General features: G+C 40.1%; 1 protein-coding gene across 4 annotated transcripts in view; it reads right to left on the bottom strand.

Annotated features, from left to right (window-relative positions):
- The window catches only part of col16a1 (collagen, type XVI, alpha 1), a 169,189-nt gene that overhangs the window by 58,756 nt on the left and 89,573 nt on the right, over positions 1 to 20,860 (bottom strand). For 3 of the 4 annotated variants that reach the window (XM_041808222.1, XM_041808224.1, XM_041808225.1), the window contains exons 10-23: positions 12,294 to 12,329; positions 12,160 to 12,210; positions 11,891 to 11,923; positions 11,699 to 11,734; positions 8,799 to 8,837; positions 8,609 to 8,671; positions 7,624 to 7,668; positions 7,441 to 7,536; positions 7,117 to 7,155; positions 2,180 to 2,224; positions 2,025 to 2,060; positions 1,819 to 1,941; positions 1,110 to 1,145; positions 680 to 715 (exon numbers count right to left, since the gene is read on the bottom strand). In XM_041808222.1, coding sequence (XP_041664156.1) covers positions 680 to 715; positions 1,110 to 1,145; positions 1,819 to 1,941; positions 2,025 to 2,060; positions 2,180 to 2,224; positions 7,117 to 7,155; positions 7,441 to 7,536; positions 7,624 to 7,668; positions 8,609 to 8,671; positions 8,799 to 8,837; positions 11,699 to 11,734; positions 11,891 to 11,923; positions 12,160 to 12,210; positions 12,294 to 12,329 — 714 coding nt within the window. The remainder of the gene's footprint in view (positions 1 to 679; positions 716 to 1,109; positions 1,146 to 1,818; positions 1,942 to 2,024; positions 2,061 to 2,179; positions 2,225 to 7,116; positions 7,156 to 7,440; positions 7,537 to 7,623; positions 7,669 to 8,608; positions 8,672 to 8,798; positions 8,838 to 11,698; positions 11,735 to 11,890; positions 11,924 to 12,159; positions 12,211 to 12,293; positions 12,330 to 20,860) is intronic. The other variant, XM_041808223.1, reaches the window with a different exon arrangement.

Raw genomic sequence — 20,860 nt, 5'->3', positions numbered from 1 at the left:
AATCAGCAGATTCTCTCTCTTTTATGTATATATATATAAAAATCTTTTAGATGGGCCCTAATATGCCCTCATAAATTCTAATCATGACTTCAGAATAACATATACATCTAATTTTGACCATGTCAGAGCAGACAAAGTCCTGTACCCCCCCTGAGATTTTCTGCGCACCTTTTAGGGCAGGGGTTCTCAAACTTTCAGCCCATGACCCCTAAAATAAAGGGTCCAGGGGCCAGGGACCCCCACTGTACCTGTTCAAGCATAGTTAAACACGGTTTAAGTAATGTTTTTTTAAACATCACTTTAACTAGAGTGTAAATCTCACCAAAAGGCCATGTTTTTATATACATTTAGAGTAATTTAATGCATATATTTTCATTTTTTAAAAATAAGTAAAATATACAAAATCATTTAAAAATATTGTGGGGATGGGGGCTGTTGGTATCTGGCGACCCCCTTACAGTGTCTCATGACCCCCAAAGGGTGCCCAGACCCCAGGTTGGGAACCCTTGCTTTAAAGCAGGAAAAACTACCCCTACATTTGGAAGTACGTGTTCAGGTTTGGCAATAAAAGCAATGCTAAGCTCACTAATTAGGGTACTCTGTCTTGTTGATAACTTTAATAAGAAGTCTAAACAAGAAATTGTTCAACATCAAGCCTAATAAAGACTCTCAAGCTGACCTTTTCCCCTTTGGCTCCACCTGATCCAGGATCTCCCTGCCAAAACAAAAACACACCCAAAAAAGCAAATTAGTCCCAGCTCAGTCTGATGAACATGTTGTCTTTGTGATATCCTGTCTGGACATGGCATCGGAAGCAGACGTGGGAGTGAATCAGCAATATGTGAGTGGATTTGTGCCAGTGTATTAGCTTGGGCATGTTGGCACATTTGGGCATGACTACATGTAGGAGTGCTAAATGTGAGAGTGCACTTTGCTCTCATTTCTTTGTGGAGTTAAGTTTGCTTGCATCTGCTTTAGTGGAGAGCCTTCTGCACTGCTGATGTTAGCATATCTGAATGTGTAGCAATGCAGATGAGTGTGTATAGGTCACGCTTCCACTGAATATGAATGAACCATAAGCTGTAAATGAATGAGATGGAACTCTATACCTTCTGTCCTGCTTTGCCATCTGCACCCTGGGGCCCCTGGTATAATATAGGAAGAGAAAAAGAGAAAAGAAGAGCAGGGATTAGCCAGGAGAAAGAGCGTGTTAGTTCAACTTTGTTAGCAGGAGGTCATATCTCCCTCTTTCTCTTGCTCCCTCTGTGCTGCTCTACCTTCCTTCTCCTTCTGCTCTAACCAGGTATGACAGATGGATGCTGACATTATTGGAAATCGTTGCACAGAGAATCTCATAAGGCTTTAGATTTATATTCTTTTTTTTCTCCACCGCAAATCATTCCTCATCTCAACTGCAGGGGTAAGATGCAGAGTGAACAGAAAGAGAAACACAATGCAGGGTGTTTTTGACTTGCAGTAGACTGAGAAAGATGCGTAAAGATTACATTTATAAAATGACCTTTGCCTCTGAGGATAAACTTTTGACAGCCTCCTTGAACTGCTGCAGCACTGTTAGAATTACAAGGGCAAAATACAACCTCAAGGTAAAAGTAAACTGCGTTCCTTCCCTCAGAGTGATAAGAAAAGTAAAATATATACGTTATCAAACAAGTGCTCAAGGTTTAATCGGCAGCCACAGCTCAGGCTGTGTCTACAACTCCCTAATAAAACATGTAGCAAGATCGTAAAAATGTTAATCTGAACATTCAGGGCAAGTTCAGAATACATTAAAGAATGACATTAAACTGTTGTACTTACAGGCAGTCCTCTCTCTCCTGTTCCTGGAGAGCCAGGCTCTCCTTTGGGGCCTGGCTTCCCTTGCAGAGCTACTGTGTTTCCTAAGTCTGCAGGCAGCACAGGGCACACTTCGCATGGGTCACCCTGAAGGTTGAAACGCATGAAACATGGATAAAATAGCACACAGGCATGCAGATAAAGAGATTAAAGACAATGTTTGCAGGTACCTTTTCTCCCTTGGATCCTGCTGGTCCTCTTGGGCCCTTGGAAAAACAGCAGAATCCCAGTTAAACATAGAAGTATGAACTCACAGCTGGATTAGTATATATGTAAGGCTCAGGTATACAGAACTGAATATCAATCAATGCTTAGAGTCTCTTACAGGATCTCCTGATGATCCATCGTCTCCTTTAGGTCCTGAATCTCCCTGTAAAGACAGAGTGATGCATATTCATGAGAGTATGGTCACAGTCATCCTAAAACAATCCTTATAATCCCTTTTTCTTTGCTGTGAACTCCCATTTAGGAAGATGATCATTACAAATCTTTGAATCCCTAGACTATGAAATAGACTAATAATAGTGTTAAAAACAAGATTTTTCACAATAACAAAAACACTTTTCAAGCACAGCACTGTGAGGAACTTTTAGCCATGTTTGGGGCACTTGAGGGAACCTCCTGGCGGGAAGGAGGGTTGGCACAACCCCGGTTGTGTATGTCCAGGGGCATAGGGAAGTAACCTAGGCCCCTCCAGGCTGAAGTGTGGCGAGTAAGCATAGCCCGGGGTACCATCTGGGTGGGTAGTAGGGTTTTCAGAAACCCCTGAGTGTGCTGTGGATGTCCGAAGTGCTTAAAAATAGCTGGCAGTCTCCAGGGTGAAAAGAAAAAAAGGTAAAAGAGATGCCCTCGAGCTTGACCTTGACTGCATAGTGACACACGTGTGTCTAAATGAGTTGCACAACCCGGGGCTGGACCTGCATTTTTAACTTTAACCTTACTGGTTCACATGTGTGTAGTTTAGGCTAACTAGCTAAACAGCATTCTTTACTATAAGCTAACTGGTCCATCTATGTAGTCTTTACTTTAAGCCAACTATCTGAACTCTGTATGTTTCGCTTTGAGCTAACTGGTTCACCAGTGTATCCTTCACTTTTACCTAATTGATACAACTGTATATCTTTAGTTTAAGCTAACTATTTGAACTGTGTATCTTTAACTTGAAGCTTACTGGTTCACATGTGTATCCTTTAGTCTTACTAAACCACCTTAACTGTCTATACTTTAAGCTCACTAGCTAAACTGTATCGTTCACTTTAAGCTAACTGATACACTGTGTGTCCTTTAAGCTAACTAGTTAATCTGTGCATTCCTTAGTTTAAGCTTACTGGTTCACAAGTGTATCCTTTACTTTTAGCTAACTAGCTAAACTATACATTCTTCACTTTAAGCAGTTTCACCTGTGTGGTCTTTACTTTAAGCTAACTATAAAAAATATGTAAAAAAAATCGTTGTAAGATAACAGTTCCACCTATGTATCTTTAACTTTAAGCTAACTGGTTCATCTGAGTATCATTTACTTTAAGCTAACTATATGTTGTACCTTTAAGTTCAAGCTAACTGGTCCACCTATGTATCCTCTACTTTAGGCTAAATATTTACTATATGTTGTATCTTTTACTTGAAGCTTGCTGGTTCACTTGTGTATCATTTACTTTTGCTAACAAGTTAAAAGGACTCTGGGCTACCTTTTCCTTGAAGCTAGCATGTTCTCCCATTTATCGTTTATTTTTTAGCAGACTGGTTTGAATCTTGCTATTTCAATCATTTCCAAAAGTTTGATTTGTTTTCTCAGAACTTTAAGCTAACAATAACAAAACCTTATTGATTACTTTAAGCAAAGAAGCTCAACTATTATCAGTCACTTTTGGCTGATTGTTTATTTGCTTCCAGTAATTGTATGTCCAATAGCCTACTTCAAATCCTATCCTACCTTTTTAAATGTGTTTTTCCATTCACTAATAATGTCAAGTATTTCTAGATTTTGTCGAGCCTATTAATTCAGTGATTTTAGCAAACAACTATTTTTTACTGTTCATCACTTTAAGCTAACAGTTTAAACCCCTCTGCTTATGTGGTAGGCTTTTTTTTATCTTATCATCTCAACTGGGAAAGTCAGGGGTTGGCTGAAACACAGAAACAACACAAGTTACAGGCTTTAAACTAACCAGCCATTTTGTGGAAGCAATAAGGCATGGGTTATTACCTTGTGACAACGACAAGGGTGTTTCACTCCTACACTCTCATTTGTAAAATGTTGTTATGATTAATAGCTGACTGGTTGAAGGGCAGTTCACTTTTTAGTTCACTGGTTACAGTGTATTTTCTAAAGTAGCCTAAGTCTATTTATCTGTCAAATTTTCTACTAAGATGAATACATGAATACTTTTCCATGACCAAATCTTCATTTCTATTCGTTACTAAGATTAATTCCATGTGCTACACAGGTGTGAAGGGGCCTTTTGTCACTCATTGACTTTGGTGGCTATAATCTCAGAGCAGGGTCAGGTGTGTGCTCCTAATTGGCTCTGATTAAGGCCAGGTGTGTGAAGTTTATTTATACCTCTGGGTTTCAGTGCTTTTTGCTGACTCATCTCACATCAGAGAAAGCGAAAGTTTATTTTAGTGTGCTTTCTTCTAGCGCTAGGATTCTTCTAACCTGAGTGCTATGGGAGCTTTTTTGTATCAGCTTGCCCCCGTTATTGTTCCTCTAGTAAGTAAGTAAAGTCTATCCTATAAAACACCCTCACAAAGCACCTCACAAAGTGCTTTACAAACAACACAATCACAGTAATCACAGTAAAATCCTAAAAATGCACAAGAATAAAACACAAATGGTACAAGTGCACAAAACTACATCAGGTAATCAAAGGCTGATTTGAAGAAATTGGTTTTGAGCTGCTTTTGGAAAAGCTTCAGTCGAAGCTTTAAAAGGAAGAGTGTTCAAGGGTATTTGTTCCCAAAATGGGTCCCTAATGGGGGCACCACAGATCTCAAATGGAACTATGAGGCTTCGTCTACTCTGAGGTTGTCAAAACTTACCTGAAACCATTGTGAAACTTTGTTTTCTCAGCGTTTTATCAATGAAACAATTAATCAATGTTGATTTTTGCTAATGCCGTTTTAATCCAACTACAAAGCCAACCATTTACCAGAACACTTGTGACCATTAAACATTTGATTTAATGCAAAAATGGAATTCAAAAACAAATGTACAAGACTGTAAATGTATTTCAATGAGGATTAAGGAATTATGTATCCCACAATCTATTGTGGGTCCTTTTTATTTATTGTAAATTTCAATTATTTATAACAGGACCTTCTTTCTACAACTGTTGTTACTGCAGTGTTTATACTCAAAAAATATTGATGTATTTTAATTTGTGTATATCACTTCATACTATGGGTTGCAACATGATTACAGCCTGAGTTGCAACTGAGACACGGCTGCCTTCTCAATGGGGAATGAGAGAAAACGGGAGAAGACAGACAAATATTTGCTTAAATTAGGGAGATTTGTACTTGACAGAGATCCATACTGTTTCCTGAAGACACAGTGGACCGCTGACATCGATGTGTAGTCATAAATAGAGTTTCTTGACATTATGTGGACCTCATTTTTCAAAGCCTGTAGGCACACAGTCTGGTTCACTGGCGATGGATATGAAAGTAAATTAATGCGAAAGTTTTGTTGATCAAAGCTTCACATCAGTTGTTCTGCAGAAGTTCAGTGAAGTTTTGTTTACTTCATTTCACTTTAGCTAATCTGTGAAAAGGTCACCCCGTCGTTAAAGCTGTTAATTCAAAAGAAGATCAACACACTCCAGCTTGCTTATCTAATCTAGTCCAATTAAAATGCCTGTTAAACCTTCATTTATATTTTCATATTATGTCATACTAATGTTTAACTGTTAAAGCATCTGATAGGTTCACTTTATGTAGCATTGACAGAAATAACTTCAGTATTTAACTGACTTAATTTACAAAGTTATGCTTTTTATGATTAGCTTTTTTGTGATTAATATCAATGAACTTAATTTATTTTTTTGTCTTTCCAATATAAAACCAGTCATGTTAATCAGACATTACAGAGCTATTTGAACAGCTATCAAACATAACCCAGTGTCATTAAATGCCCTGTCACTTTAGATATCACTTTATCGTATGGTTGATCTGCTGGAATTTAAGGTCTTAAATTTTCTTTTAAGGTAACAGGCAGGAGAATGGAGTAAGGTTTAGCTTCTCTTTATCACCAATTGAATGCTTGGAGTAGCTGTAGAAGCCCAGCTTCATCTTGTCGTTATAAACGTATGGCTCCAAACATTTTTATAGACTTATTCCAACATCTGAGGATCTACACTGATTGCTGTGAACATTATCAAGATGCAATTATCAAAAAAGACAGCACTTTTCTTCTGAAATAAAGCCGTTTGTTGCTTATGCCCCACTGATATCTGTCACTAGACAGCTGCTGGAACGGCAGAGAATCATACTGACTGTGACATCACATATATACCCTCTATAGCAGGGGTGTCAAACTCAATCACAGCAGGGGCTGGATTCTGAACTTGGGTCTAACCTGAGGGCCGAATAATTTTGAGTCTACATAAATAAATAAAGATAACAGGGTGGATAGTTACCGAAAAAATGTCAACCTGATGTTCACCAGCAATGAATTATGGGGTCACTGATGATAAATGATTTTGTGATTAAAAGGTCAACATGATAAGTTAAAAACTCAAAATCTGAGGGAAAATGGTTCTAAACTTCAACAACTCCAAAGGCATGATCACCTTTGGTTGTTGGTCAGACCTGAGGGACAACAAATGGATGGTGATCTGAGGACCTCAGTGGTCTACTAGGGATAAAGGGTCAGAGTAGGTCAGTGTAATATTTAGGTGTCTGATCATGTAGGCCTTTAAAAAACAAGAAATAAAGATCTTATTAAAGACTCGACTGGAAGCTCATATGGAGAACATTAATGGGTTTAGCCTTTCATTGAAGACATCAACAGAGGACCTATCGAGGCAGGTGAAAAGGGATATGAGATAGTCATGGCAGAAAGGTACAAAAGCATGACTTATCATTTCTAACTTGGCCTGTGAGACAGCAGATTTTAATCTGGCAGTACAGCCTGATTTTCGTATATACCGAGCTGCAGTTGTGTCCCACTCAGCACTCAATATCTCTTGCCACTAGTGTAGATCTGTTTACATACGCTTTCAGAGACTACTTGGGTGATATGCGAAAGGTGAAACCTACCTTCTCTCCTTTTGGACCACCTGGTTCTCCAGGAGGGCCCTGAAAGCAAAAAAAAAGTACAGAAAACTTTTCAAATGTCTTTCTTAAGATGCTTTAAGGCTTTTGTCAAGGACAATGAGAGCTGCAGCCATAGAAGTAGCCCTGCCAAGTCCTGCGTTCACTTTCGAGAGCAAGGCTAATAGTCATACATTTTTTGGTCAAACAGGCGCCATCTGTAAGAGGACTGTGAGGACATTAAGATAATAAGTGAAATGATCCATCCAATAAGTACATATTGGCTCCTTTTGTTCTTTCCAAAGTTTTTAAAGCAAGAAAAACACTTACTGGAGGGCCTACAGTTCCAGGACCAGGTGGGCCTGGAAGTCCTGGCTTCCCTGGCTCTCCAGCCAAACCCTCAGGACCCACTACACCGGGGGTACCCTGGAAAATAAGTTTGAAAAGCAGCTCAGTTAAAGCAAAACTGACCTCTTAGAGCTCAGACAGCTCCCACAGTTAATGCAGACTGACCTTCTGTCCTTTGGGGCCAACGACACAGATAGACCCTGCTCGACCCTGGAAAAAGGCGAGAGGGAAAGTGAAAAGACAGCATCAGTACGGGTCAGTTCAGCCTGGAAAAATCAAACCAGCTTTAAAGAAATGTTTCACAACATCTTCATAGACTGCTTAAGATTTACCTCATTTGTTTGACACTTTACCAATGGAAATAGAAATAGGAAGGATTGTGAAGTCCCTAAGATGTATTATCTTCACTGGTGCATATGCAATATTTTCTGCCTGCCTGATTCAAGTCACATCAACAAGCACATTCATATTCACGCTGTCAGATGGATGAGAGGCTTAAGAAAAATCTATGCTCCACCAAATCCATCTGTCCCAACAAGCACTTAGCCCCGGTGAACAGCAAAACGTGAGGGTGTATGATACCAAAAAAAGGGGGGGGGGGGTGGTGTCTCCTAGCACACACACGTTGTAATTTGTTCCTCAAAAACTTTTCATGCGTCTACAGGATCACGGCGCTGAACAGGGAAGATTATGAGGTTTAAGTCGTCGTGAATAGGCGCCTGCCTGTGTGCGAGACTAACAGAACAGTCAATGAGGCAGCATTGATTGTGAGAGCTTTGTTGCTCTAGCCTAATCTAACAGGCATTAACAGGCCGACTTAACGCCACGGGAGGGAGGAGGGGGGAGAGCAGATATCAATGAGAGGCTGAGCTTAAAGAGTAATGCCGTATAAGTTTACTGAATATCCGCTCTCGGCTTCATAAAAGCGCTTCTGTGAGTGGATATTTCAGAGTATGCATGAGCTTTCTGATGTCTTTATGCATGAATGCTCACTTGCACATTTAAAGTATTTAAAATATATCATGCAAGCCAAGTTTTGTATAAAATGCAGAGTAGATATAGTGCCAGACAGACATTTTACTGATTCTTATCACAGTTTTGAGCCAAAGCAAAAGAGAGAAAGAGAAACATAAAATGATGAACCACATACGTCCTTCCCCGGAGCGCCTGTGAGACCCTGAGTGCCGATCTCTCCCTTCTGACCTTTTTCTCCCTAGACAAGCCGGAGACAAAAAAAGAAGTGAGACACTGGCAGTGAGAGAGCGATGAGTGAAAATAAAAGGGTGTTAACTAATGATTAAAAGGTCATATCTTCACTGGAAGTTGCTGAAGCCTTTCACCTGATAGCCTGCTGCTTCTCCCCAGTTGGCAGGTGATCCCTGCAGAGGAAGGGAATGGAGACAAGGACCAGATCAATGACCTGGCTCTAAAGAGACATCACACAAACACACACACCAGTGGAGCATGGCAAACAACACGGCCACCAGTTGGCAATGTGTATAAGCTAACAGCAAGACACACTTAAGCACACAGGCTTGGAGATGATCCGTATTGTGCATGCAGTAATCTGTAGTATAAAACGATGATCTGATATTAACGGGCTGGGCAAAATGGCTTCAAATTTAGATTGTTTTCCCTTTTTGTTAAAAGTATTATTTCGTAGGATTCCAAAGTTAAAGAACATTTTCATCTGAAGGCAAAGACGGAGTAATACATGGTGTAATCTCCAAGGAGAACTTTAAGTGTCCTTTACCCGTATCTGGAACACATATTTGGACTTCTGTGAATTCTTCATAGTTGAATCTGTAGTTAACAGGTTTTATTTTTTATAATCATGGCCTGAGCCCACACATGCCACCTATGAAGCAGTGGGAGCAAATCGGGGTTTCGTTTCTTGACATGTGATGGCTAACAACCTCCTGACTGCAGGACTTCTGATTCTACCTGCTGTGCCATAGTTGCCCCATGTGGAGTATGTGGAATTTGGGGGTAAGATGCGTCAATCCATAACCTTGCAAAGCAGATCGATACGCCAGTTTCCGTGTTTCTCACTGGCGAATCCATCTTGCCAATCTGTCTGAACCATTTGGGCCCAGTAAGAAAATGACAGAACCAATCAGTGGCGAGGTGCAGTACTTTCAGGGGCGGCAGAGTCATGATGTAAGCGAGCAGCAACAAGAGGCCAGTGCAATTATGGAATGATTGGAAAAGACATTAGCGTGGCTGCTGCTAAAGCGCCAGTTTTATCAGAACTTGACGACATTTCTTCACTAAAAGAAGAACAAAGAACAGCATTGAGTAGTTTTCTTTTCAAAATCGACAAAAGTGGTGTACTGACATGTCCACAGTCACCATGGTTTGTGTTATGCAGTTCTCTATGGAGTTTACTCCTCAGTACTGGCTATGTCATGTGTTTTTGTGAACAACAGTTTTCTTTAAAAGGCTCTGCCCTTTCACAAACGCTGTCTATGTCCCGCTAGGGATGAGACCAATCTGATCCGATATCCGTATCGGTCAAATATGGACGTAATTAAAAGATCAGATACCTGACCAACGGCACCGATCTAAGTGACCGATCCAAATCCATGAACACACCGCAGTCTAACACGAGACAGTCTGTGTGCAATTGAGCTAGTATTAGTTAGGATGTACTTAGCAGTAGAATTACCTTGTCGATTAAACGTAAATCTATATTTAGAATAGTCAAAACTAGTCTAAAGATGAGAGAACACAAAGAAGAGTGGGTGTGACGTTAGCCTGATAACCTTCGTTCCTCTTTGCAGATTAATATCGTGCTTTGATATTAACCTTCGTTCCTCCTTTCACTTCAGTAAGTAGTCATACGTGAGCTTAACCCTCAACAGCCCACATACCACTTTATTTCAATTTACTTCTTTGGAAAACTGCCGTACCATGGTCTTCTTACGATATGCTAACAGGTAAGCCACTGCCGACCTTCTCATTACATCCTGTGAAGGGTCAGAGTGGAAGGCTGAGATATTAACTGAAGCTACAGCGGTCTCTAGTGGCGGGGGGTTCATTAAAGAACATTATAGACAGGGATTTATAACTTACTCAGTTGTTGTTTTTTGCATAATGTTGATATTTATTTTTTAGTAGCAGTTCAAATAAATTTGTTTGGAATACATTTAAATTCAATTCATTTTTGCATTTTTTTGCTTTTTAATAAGAGGAGCTGGGTGGTTTACTACAGCCTCATGTAACCTCACACATTATACCAACAACAATAATAACTGTAAAAAAAAAAAAAAAAAAAATATATATATATATATATATATATATATATATATATATATATATATATATATATATATATATATATAAAATCAGTATCAGTATCAGTATCGGCACATATTCATCAGAATCGGATTGGAACTGAAAAAAGTGGAGCGGTGCATCCCTAGTTAGCGTCAAGTTGCTACTGACAACACAGCATTTCATGACTTAGGTGTTCACAATAAAAGCACTCAAGCAAAATAACATCTATGGGCTTTTATTGTGAAGTATGTTTCGAAAATAGCATGTTTTTGATTGCTTTAGCAGATGTACAAGTGAGTGTACAGAGCAACTGTGTTTACAGCTGTTTCTCTAACCTTGTTTAATGCCATAGATAGCTACTTAAAATCATTGTTTCAGAATGCTAGGCTCAAGACGAACTGTGTCAATCCATTGCGGCTCACAGCCTATGTTTACGCCCCAGACAGCCTGATGGAGACGCTGTGCAAACCGAGCACACTCTCTGCATGTAGCTCCTATTACAAACATCAGACTTGGAAAGAAAAGGACACATGTTAACCTCATTACTGTGTCATTTTAATTACACTGACACAAACAGGTGAGGTTTGGCTCATGGCTGCTCTTTGGTGACAGAACGAAACCTGCTGATGACTGTCCTCAGGCTGAGCTGCTGCTGCTACACTCACAGTGGCACTGGTTATGCTCCAGACAGCTGACAGTGTTGAAAAAAATCCATTCAAATTTGACCAAGCACTGTGTTGATACTGCTTTACCCTCCACCACTATATGAGCGTGATACATTAGAATTTTAGACATGTAAACATGCATAAAAGGCACATCCTCATTCCCCTTGCATCATTAATGATGAGCCTGGAAGCTTGAAAATAAGGCTTTGAATGAAGATCAAACCAAATCACTGATGGGGTTAGCAGGGTTCGGATGCGGAGGGATGTGTAACCTGTAGCAGAAGATTGGCACTCACCGGCTCTCCCTTCTGGCCCTTAGGTCCTGTTGAGCACTGAGGTTGGAGACACACAGTTGGCATGAATCATCACAGGCTATTTTTGGCTAGATTTCAGCATTTTGTTTTGCAGCATGCCAAATTATAAGACAACACTTTTACTGAGAAGAAGAAGAAACTTTGCAATACAGAGATGATGGAAAAAGTACTTACAGGGCCTGAATGGGTGCCAGAACAGTCATCACCCTAAGATGAAGAGAGGGAGGAATGATTACTTGTGGGTGAGCTCTGAAGAATGCATATCAGCTGCGTGGTGTTTTGGTTCACAGCCAGCTTCATTTTACAGTACATCGACATAAAAGTGTGCAGGTTTGAGTGTGCATTGTTCAGTGTTAGGCCTGTCCAGGCACATGTAATGACATCACACATTCCCTGACATTAGCCTCACTTATGTTGTGTGTACATGGCTTTCAAATACTCACCCGGTCGCCTTTTTCACCTTTAAAGCCAATAATTCCACCCAGATTTACAGCCTGAAAGACAAACACATGATTAGACGATCTGTATTTACATGTTCCAGTGGAAAGAAGTGAAAGTAAAGATCACTGATCCTTACATTTTCTCCCACTTTTGGAAGTAAACAACCAGCACACTATAGCCGGAAACACATGAAGAAGAGAATTATTATCGTACTATATCAGAAATTCACATGAGGAGCTTTTTGTTGGAGCTAAATGGTTTTTAAGGGCGTTGTAATTCTAGAAGCTGCCAGATGGTGGCACTGCAACATCAAACTAAACTGTGCTGAAGCTTAAGCTGCAACAGTATGCAGTGAAAAAGGATGTGAGGTGGGCAAGAAAGCACACACAACCATGCACCCACATGTCCCATGGGAGACAGATCAATAGGAATGTCTGATTCCCACAGCAAGGAGTGAGAAGACCAGCTGCTACTCACAGGAGGGCACACACACTCCAACACAATCTCATACACACTCCAAATAAGGATAACTGTTATAAATAACGGAAGCAATTTTTTTTTTTTTTTTGTGGATGCAAGTAATTAAAGCCGAAATCCCCCACCCGATGCTTGTGGGAGTCTCGCTTTCACACACCAGAAAGTTTGCACACGCTGAAGCAGTGACTACGAGCCTGCCGAGGCAACCAAAGGGAGCGAGTAACAGCACAGAGACAATGTGTAATTCTCCCCCTCTCCCCAACCCTTCCCCGACAAGCTGCAAATCTATCAATGGCTGGCTCGAGCGGCTGCAGTGGCAAGTCAGTGTTTCCAAGCTCCTGTCTGAACGTGGATTTAGTCAAGTCCTCATTTAGTTCCATTTAAAACCTCAGCAGCCTCGTCTTTGGTGTTTATTTTCTGCATTCAAATGAAATGATAAAGTTGGACTGTTGTAAAAGAACTACAGAAAGTCTGTTTGTATAATGAAATGGCACTAAAAATGGTGCAATTTCACCCATTTAGTGTCTACTTCTCCCATAAGACTAGGGTTTAATGATGAAATCCAAAAAATGTTTTGTAAAGACGGAACAGACCCAAATCAAATTAACATTAATGATAGTGGTTAAATCAACGAAGGTCACTTGACTGTATTGTTTTGTGGCACGATTCCTCACTTCCAAATAAATGGCAGAACCATCAGCTTAATCTCCTCAGAGCAGAGGACGATCAGAGATACTTTTAACTAACACCGTAACTATAAATTATGTTCAATGATTATGATCAGAAATCCTTCCTGTGTGGACAGCCACCAAGGACTTCCAAGCACACATGAGCAGGATAATGTGGAATACAGTCATGGACGAAAGTATTGGCACCCCTGGAATTTTTCCAGAAAATACACCATTTCTTCCAGAAATTGTTGCAAATACAAATTTTTTGGTATACACATGTTTATTGCCTTTATCTGCATTGGAACAACACAAAAAATCTGAAGAAAAAAGCTAAAATTGACATAATTTTACACAAAACTCAAAAATGGGCTGGGCACCCTCAACTTTATATTTGGTTGCCCAGCCTTGGAAAAAAATAACTGAAACCAATCTCTTCCTATAACCATCAACAAGCTTCTTACACCTCTCAACTGGAATTTTGGACCACTCTTCTTTTGCAAACTGCTCCAGGTCTCAGATTTGAAGGGTGCTTCTTGCAACAGCAGTTTTGAGATCTCTTCATAGGTGTTCAATGGGATTTAGATCAAGACTCATTGCTGGCCACATCAAAACTCTCCAGCTTTGTCTCCAACCATTTCTTGGTGTTTTTTGAGGTATGTTTGGGGTCATTGTCCTGCTGAAACACCCATGACCTCTGACGCAGACCCAGCTTTCTGGCACTAGGCCCTGTATTGCGGCCCAAAATGTTTTGATAGCCTCCAGATTTCATGATTCCTTGTACACAGTCAAGGCACCCAGTGCCAGAGGCAGCAAAACAACCCCAAAACATCCTTGAACCTCCACCATGTTTGACTGTAGGTACTGTGTTCTTTTCTCTGTAGGCCTCATTCTGTTTTCTGTAAACAGTAGAATGACGTGCTTTTCCAAAAAGCTCTACCTTAGTCTCATCTGTCCACAAAATGTTCTCCCAGAAGGATTGAGGCTTACTCAGGTACATTTTTGCAAACTCCAGTCTGGCTTTTTTTATGTCTCTTTGTCAGCAGTGGGGTTCTCCTTGGTCTCCTGCCATAGCACTGCATCTCATTCAGATGACCACGTATGGTTCGAGCTGACACTTTTGCACCCTGAGTCTGCAGGACAGCCTGAATTTGTGTGGAAGTTGACTGAGGATGTTTATCCACCATTCCAACTATCCTGCGTTGCATTCTGTTGCCAATTTTTCTCTTCCTTCCTTCCTTCCTTCCTTCCTTCCTTCCTTCCTAAGTCCTCAGACAATCATTGGCCCTTCTTTCTCTCCTCCATGCTTGGTGTGACACACACAGGCACAAAACACAAAGGTTGAGTCAACTTTTAGACAGTCTAACTGGCTTCAGGTGTGATTTCTAGATTGCCAGCACCTGTTACTGCCACAGGTGAGTTTGAATGAGCATCACATGCTTGAAATAAAGTGATTTACCCACAGTTGTAAAAGGATGCCAATAATTTTGTCGAGCCCATTTTTGAGTTTTGTGTAAAATTATGTCAATTTTGGCTTTTTTCTTCAGATTTTTTGCGTTGTTCCAATGCAAATGAAGGCAATAAACACATGTATACCAAAAACATTTGTAATTGCAACAATTTCTGGGAGAAATGGTGTATTTTCTGGAAAAATTCCAGGGGTGCCAATACTTTTGTCTATGACTCTAAAATGCTAGCCAATCACAAAGAGAGCTGCCTGAAGGAGGAAGCACAACAAATGCAGCCATGGCAGTGAAAGTAAACGAGAAGATGGATGTCAGAAATTGAGGACCAGTTTGTAGATTTTGGCAATTAAAGTGTTTATACAACATTTTCTGCTAAACATACAACTATTGAATTGACAAATGAAGTTGCTGGACCAGAGTTACTATCACAGTGCATGTAGCAGGTAGCTAACAGCTAGTCAAATGTAGCCTGTTTACTCTAAAATCACATTTGACTAAGCAAGGTTTTGTGTAGAGGTGCTGAAAAAAATTGACACACTGACAAACTGTCTGCATTGTTTATGGAGCCATGGGTTACTCAGCCTGTACTGTTTTACAAAAAAAAAAAAAAAGTTTTAAGACTCACTGTGGATTTTTCAATCTTAGCTTAGAGGAAAACTGACCTGGCATGCACACTAAGCGTGCTAACTACAGTAGCATAGTCTACTTCAGGAGGTCACATCATGACATGAAGACATTAGCTGATGAGGCACGTTTCGTTTATTGAACCAGGCTGTAAACCAGTTTATTTCTAGTGTAAAAAAGAGCTTTTTAACATGTGTTGTGTACTTGACTTCTGGTGCTCAGCCAGGCTCAGGTGTACACACACACTATTTTTTGCATTTTGGCACTGGCTTCATTTTTCAGGATTGGAGGTTGCCGCTTGGTCAAAGTGTCCATCCTTGTCTTAATAACATGGCCCATCGAAAACATTAAGAGTCCCTTTGTTTAGTTTTCAGTGAAATCATAACTCCTGAACATATTTTAGACATAATGGGAAATGTTCATTGCTTTAAAAATGTAAGTAGAAAAACCAATGACACATTTAGCAGGAAAATCACCAGCTACCATGGTAACCAGTTAAACCGTAACACCTCCTGTCCTGTAGCATCCTCAGCAGTAAAGGTTTTAGATTTGATTGATTTTTCACCGACTGGTCTATGGTAAAAACTTTTCTTACCTACACCCACACATTTTATTCATAATTAATAATTTTGCAAGTATAAATAAATGTTTTCCTTTTTAAGGTTTGACTTTATGGATTTACATTATTGTAATAAATTAATCAGCTGACAAATGCAACAAATATGCTGCAAAGGCAATGATATTGAACACATTTAAGTACCTGTTAATGTGAAATAATGTATTACTTCACATGAATACATTCCCTGCAGTGCACAACAGGAGAAGAGGCTGAAATAATCACCTCTTTATAAGAAATAAAGGAATGTGTGGTGAATCGTTCCTCACTGTATTTTCAAAAACTGCTTAAGATTTTAAAAAATCTTTTAGTGTCTGGCACTCACTAAGGGGCTGCTTTGACAATGCATTATTACAGAATAGCAATCCATTTTGGGCATTTAATACCAAGAGACCACCTTTAATGATGTGCATCCATACTTAAACAAAATGTCAGAACTCACTTGTGCAAACAACAGCGTGTACATCATTTCCATGACACCCTTTACATGGCTTGGTGTCTTTCCCCACTGTGTGCAAGAAATGCACTGGCAATAAGAATTAATCACACGCTAAAAGGCTGAAACACATTTTCTTCCCTCATAAATCCACTTTACAAGGACATAATGTGCTATTTTGCAAATGTGGTGTGCTGGTTAGATTAAAATGACAACTCAAGATTTAAAGTCATGAGGTGTTGTTCACAAAGAGCCCGATCCAGGAGCTGGCTTCTGTTGTCAATAGAGAAGGCTGGTTCCTGTTTGAGCAATGGGTTACTTTCTCTTTGCTGTTTAAAAAACATAAAAAAAGGCAAAATACTACCAAATGAAGTTTGGAAGACAAAAGATCGTCTCTTAAAGTGAGCTGAGTCAAACAAGCAAAAGAGCACTTATTCCTATCACTCTGAGCTTGGCTGGAAACACACACAGGTGCATCTCAAAAAATTTAAAGATCATGTAAAAGTTCATTTTTTCCTGCGATTTTAGTCCAGAAAGTTAGACTTCAATAAATTTTAGATTCATCTAACACAAAGTGAAATATTTCAAGTTTTAATGTTGATGATAAAAGATTACAGTTCATGAAAAAAACACAATCTCAAAAATGTAAATTATGCTCATTTGCGCCCTCAGTAATTGGTCAGGGCTCCTTTTGCACAAATTACTGCATCTATGCACTTTGGCATGGAGGCAATCAGTCCGTGGCACTGCTAGGTTATTATGAAGCAGGCCAGTTGGCCAGCCAATCAAGCACAGAAACACCACAGTCCGCAAACCAGTTCCTGGTAGTTCTGGCTTCACTGTGGGCAGGTGCCAAGTCCTGCTGGAAAAGTAAATCAGTATCTCCATAAAGCTTCTCAGCAGAAGGAAGCATGAAGGTCTCTAAAATCTCCTTGTAGGCAGCTGACAGGGTTGACTCTGGACTTGATAAAGACCAGTGGAGCAGTAGACGGTATGACACCCCAAACCATCACTGACTGTGGAGACTGAAAAAACAGGACTTCAAGCACCTTGGATTCTGTGTCTCTCCGATCTTCCTTCAGACTCCAGAACCTTGATTTCCAGATGAAACTTTCATCTTGAAAACAGGACTGTGGTTCAGGATTGGCTGGAAGTTAAGAATGAGACACTTGTAGTCCATTTCCTGGACCCTTTTGTGTGGTGGCTCTTGATCCACTGACTCCAGCCTCAGTCCACTCCTTGTGAAGGCCCCTGTAAATTGTTGAATCCTCTGGAGGCTGAGCTCATCCCTGCTGCTTGTGCTTCTTTTCTTACCATACTTTTCAGTCAGCTTTACATTAATATGTTTTGATACAGCCTCTGAGAACAGCCTCCCCTTAGCAGTGACCTTCTGTGGCTTACCCTCCTTGTGGAGGGTGTCAATGATTGTCTTCTGGACATTTGTCACTCTGAACCAGAGTGAGAGAATGAAGGATCGGCAAACCTTTGCAAACTGGACTTTTCCACATTATTCTAATGTTCTGAGATAGGGAATTTTCAATTTTTGTAAACTGTAAGCTGTAATCATCAACATTAAAACAAAGAAAAATATCTAAATTTGTGTGAGATGAATGTATAATTTATAAAGTAACTTTTTAGAGTAAAATATGGGAAAAAAATAAACTTTTATATGATATAATGTTTTAAATGCACTTGTAAACACTTTTTGTTTACTGGTAGAATACCACAGATCACGTCAGCTAACCAGTAATGTAACCAATAATGTCATTATCTTTCATCTATAGCAGTGGTTCCCAAAGTGGGGGTCAGGACCCCCAGGGGGGTCGCAAGACAGTGAAAGGGGGTCACGGAATGCTTTCCAAAATTTAATATGATTTAAAATCATACTTTAGTATATTATTATAAAAGAAGTTGTCACCATGAGTACCATTTAAAATAAAAATGTGATTATTTTAGTGATATTTGTGCTTAAATCTAAGTAAAAGTGGTAAAAAGTACCTAAAAAGCAAGTTGCTTTGTGCAACATCATGCGCTTTATGCCCCTAAAGGGAAGGTGGGGGTCCCCGATCTCTGATGCCGTTTTTTGGGGGGTCACGAGCTGAAAAGTTTGGGAACCCCTGATCTATAGGACCAATCCAATCAAGATGAAGCCATGCCAGACCACCTCTATATGCAATCTGCACATCAGAAATCAAACTGTTGTCAGTACAGATTGAGGTGCACACGAAGCATAAAAAATGACCACTTGGTTTCTAAAAGACTAAAACAGACATAAATCCCTGTTATGCATCATCTAAACCGTGTAAAAGAGAGATCAGTGTTGCTCTGAGCCTGTCTAATAACAAGCAAAAACTCCTAACAGGAACTTTGAAGTCTAATGTGAAGAAAAGCGTCCTCACTCTCTGTACTTTTTTTGAAGATTCTCAAGATTTTTTTGCACACCTTAAACAGGATAAAAGTCGTGCTGCTTAAGCCCCACTAATCCCTCCCACACAATGTAATGCACTCCGTTGTAATGTTGCAGGGGCGCAGAGTTTATGTTATCCTTGATATCCTATAGCAGCATCTCTACACTTTGCTTTCTCATGGTAAACAGCAAAATGTGTATTGCTGCCTTACGGCATTAAATTAAGTTTTCATACATGTGAGATCTTGTTTTATATATATTAAATCCCTACAGTACAACCGATCGACTGCCTGTTTGCATTAAAATTCATCATCTCTAGGGAGTTAAACATGCTGAAAACAAAGGTTTTTCTAAGGTTTTATCAGTTTCATACATGCCATATGGTGTTAGCATTAGTTCTTTAAATCTGTGCATCTTTTTCAATCCACCTGGGTACAGCAAAACAAGCTGTAAACACAATATCTGTATACTTTAAGGTTTAATTCAGAGAACTGTTGCCGACAGCACACCCAGCAGACTTAGTTCTCATTTGAAGCCATTTTTACGGTCACTTCACAAATTTGTATCCAGAATTCATTCACCTTTGAGCACTTTGTTGAACTCTTTCTGCTCCCAGTTTGTAAGCTGCTAAATGCTCCATTACACCCAGTTGTTTTTTTACACTCTCTGTAGGGCTGGGGAAACTATCTCTGATTTTAGAGTAAGAATCTGAGTATTAAATAGTAAAAACTCACATAAAAAGGCTGTTTTTGACTTCCAAGTCTCAGTACACTGGCAGTAATTCTGCATTAGGTGTGCCAAAAGCAATGCTCATTTATGGACTTACACGTCTCCAAAGACAGGCGGGATTTATGGCTTTAGCTTCCTGTGTGCGAGCCTTGTTCTTTGGTATTAAACCTCCCATTGGGCTCATATTTTGGCATAGCCTCTCTAGCTTGCAGGCACTGACAGAACAAGGGCAAGACCCAGCACACACTAATGAAGTATCAGTATACACATAAATTAGCAACAGCCTCTCCAAAATACTCCAAATTGATCCATACGTGTGGATATTTGTGTGTAAGTGCCACTTTCTCGTATGCACGATGGGTAGAAGAGGGTCAGGTCTGGAGTAGCCCTTCGTGTTAACGCCTGCTGATTGTTGGAGCTGAGCCTTTTGACTCACACAACAGAGAATCCACTGATGTAGCAGGAACAAGCTGTAGAGGAATAGCTGAAGCAGCAGGACATGAAAGCTGTGATGAAAATTGGCTTCCGAGTGAGCTTTAGGAGTGCAGAGAGAAGCCGTATCTTCCTTGTATTCACACCTTTTATTGCCATGCTATTAATGCAAAAGGACTGTCTGGCAGATATGTTTAAGAGCATGATACCAGGTTGCATTACAATCAGATCCCTCTGGGCATCAGGCTCCTTTTCTCAGTTAAAATAGCCCCATCACCTTTGTTTTTGACCTAATTAAACCCACAGAACTGGAGAGAAGTGCCTCTTGTTTCTTTACAAGTGTTTGCCCCGTGTGGCAGGGCAGGCTGCGCGCTCCAACCCAAGCAATAACCTACATTGCAGAAGTCAGGGGAGGCGACCAGCTGCTTTAGTAAGCACACGCAGGAGCGACATAATGAAGCGTCTGGAGTTCTGTATTCTATTTGTGAACACAACTCTCCTATTGTAGGTGAATGACAAAATTAATAGGCAGCACAACTCCCGACTGAGACCTCGGAGCATAATGAGGTGTAAATCAGTCCTCGGTCAGTCAGCAAGCTGCTTACGTGTGAGGGAGGGGGAGGAGAGAGAGATATTTTTATTTTTCTAGCTCCATGCTCACCACACATGCTCATCTGACCTGCATATTTTGTCCTATTTGAGTTTCCTGGCACATAAATGGTGGAAGTATCTTAATTCCATTCATTTTGTTGCTTTTTTGGACACTATTAGAATGAAACGGATTAAAAAGCTGAGTAGACAGGGGATTAGTGAGCAGTAGGGTGGGGAAAAATGTCAGTACAACAATA

The sequence above is a fragment of the Cheilinus undulatus genome, linkage group 16 (genome assembly GCF_018320785.1).
Source record: "Cheilinus undulatus linkage group 16, ASM1832078v1, whole genome shotgun sequence".
NCBI classification, from domain to species: domain Eukaryota; kingdom Metazoa; phylum Chordata; class Actinopteri; order Labriformes; family Labridae; genus Cheilinus; species Cheilinus undulatus.
This window is presented reverse-complemented; position numbering and strand designations above follow the sequence as displayed.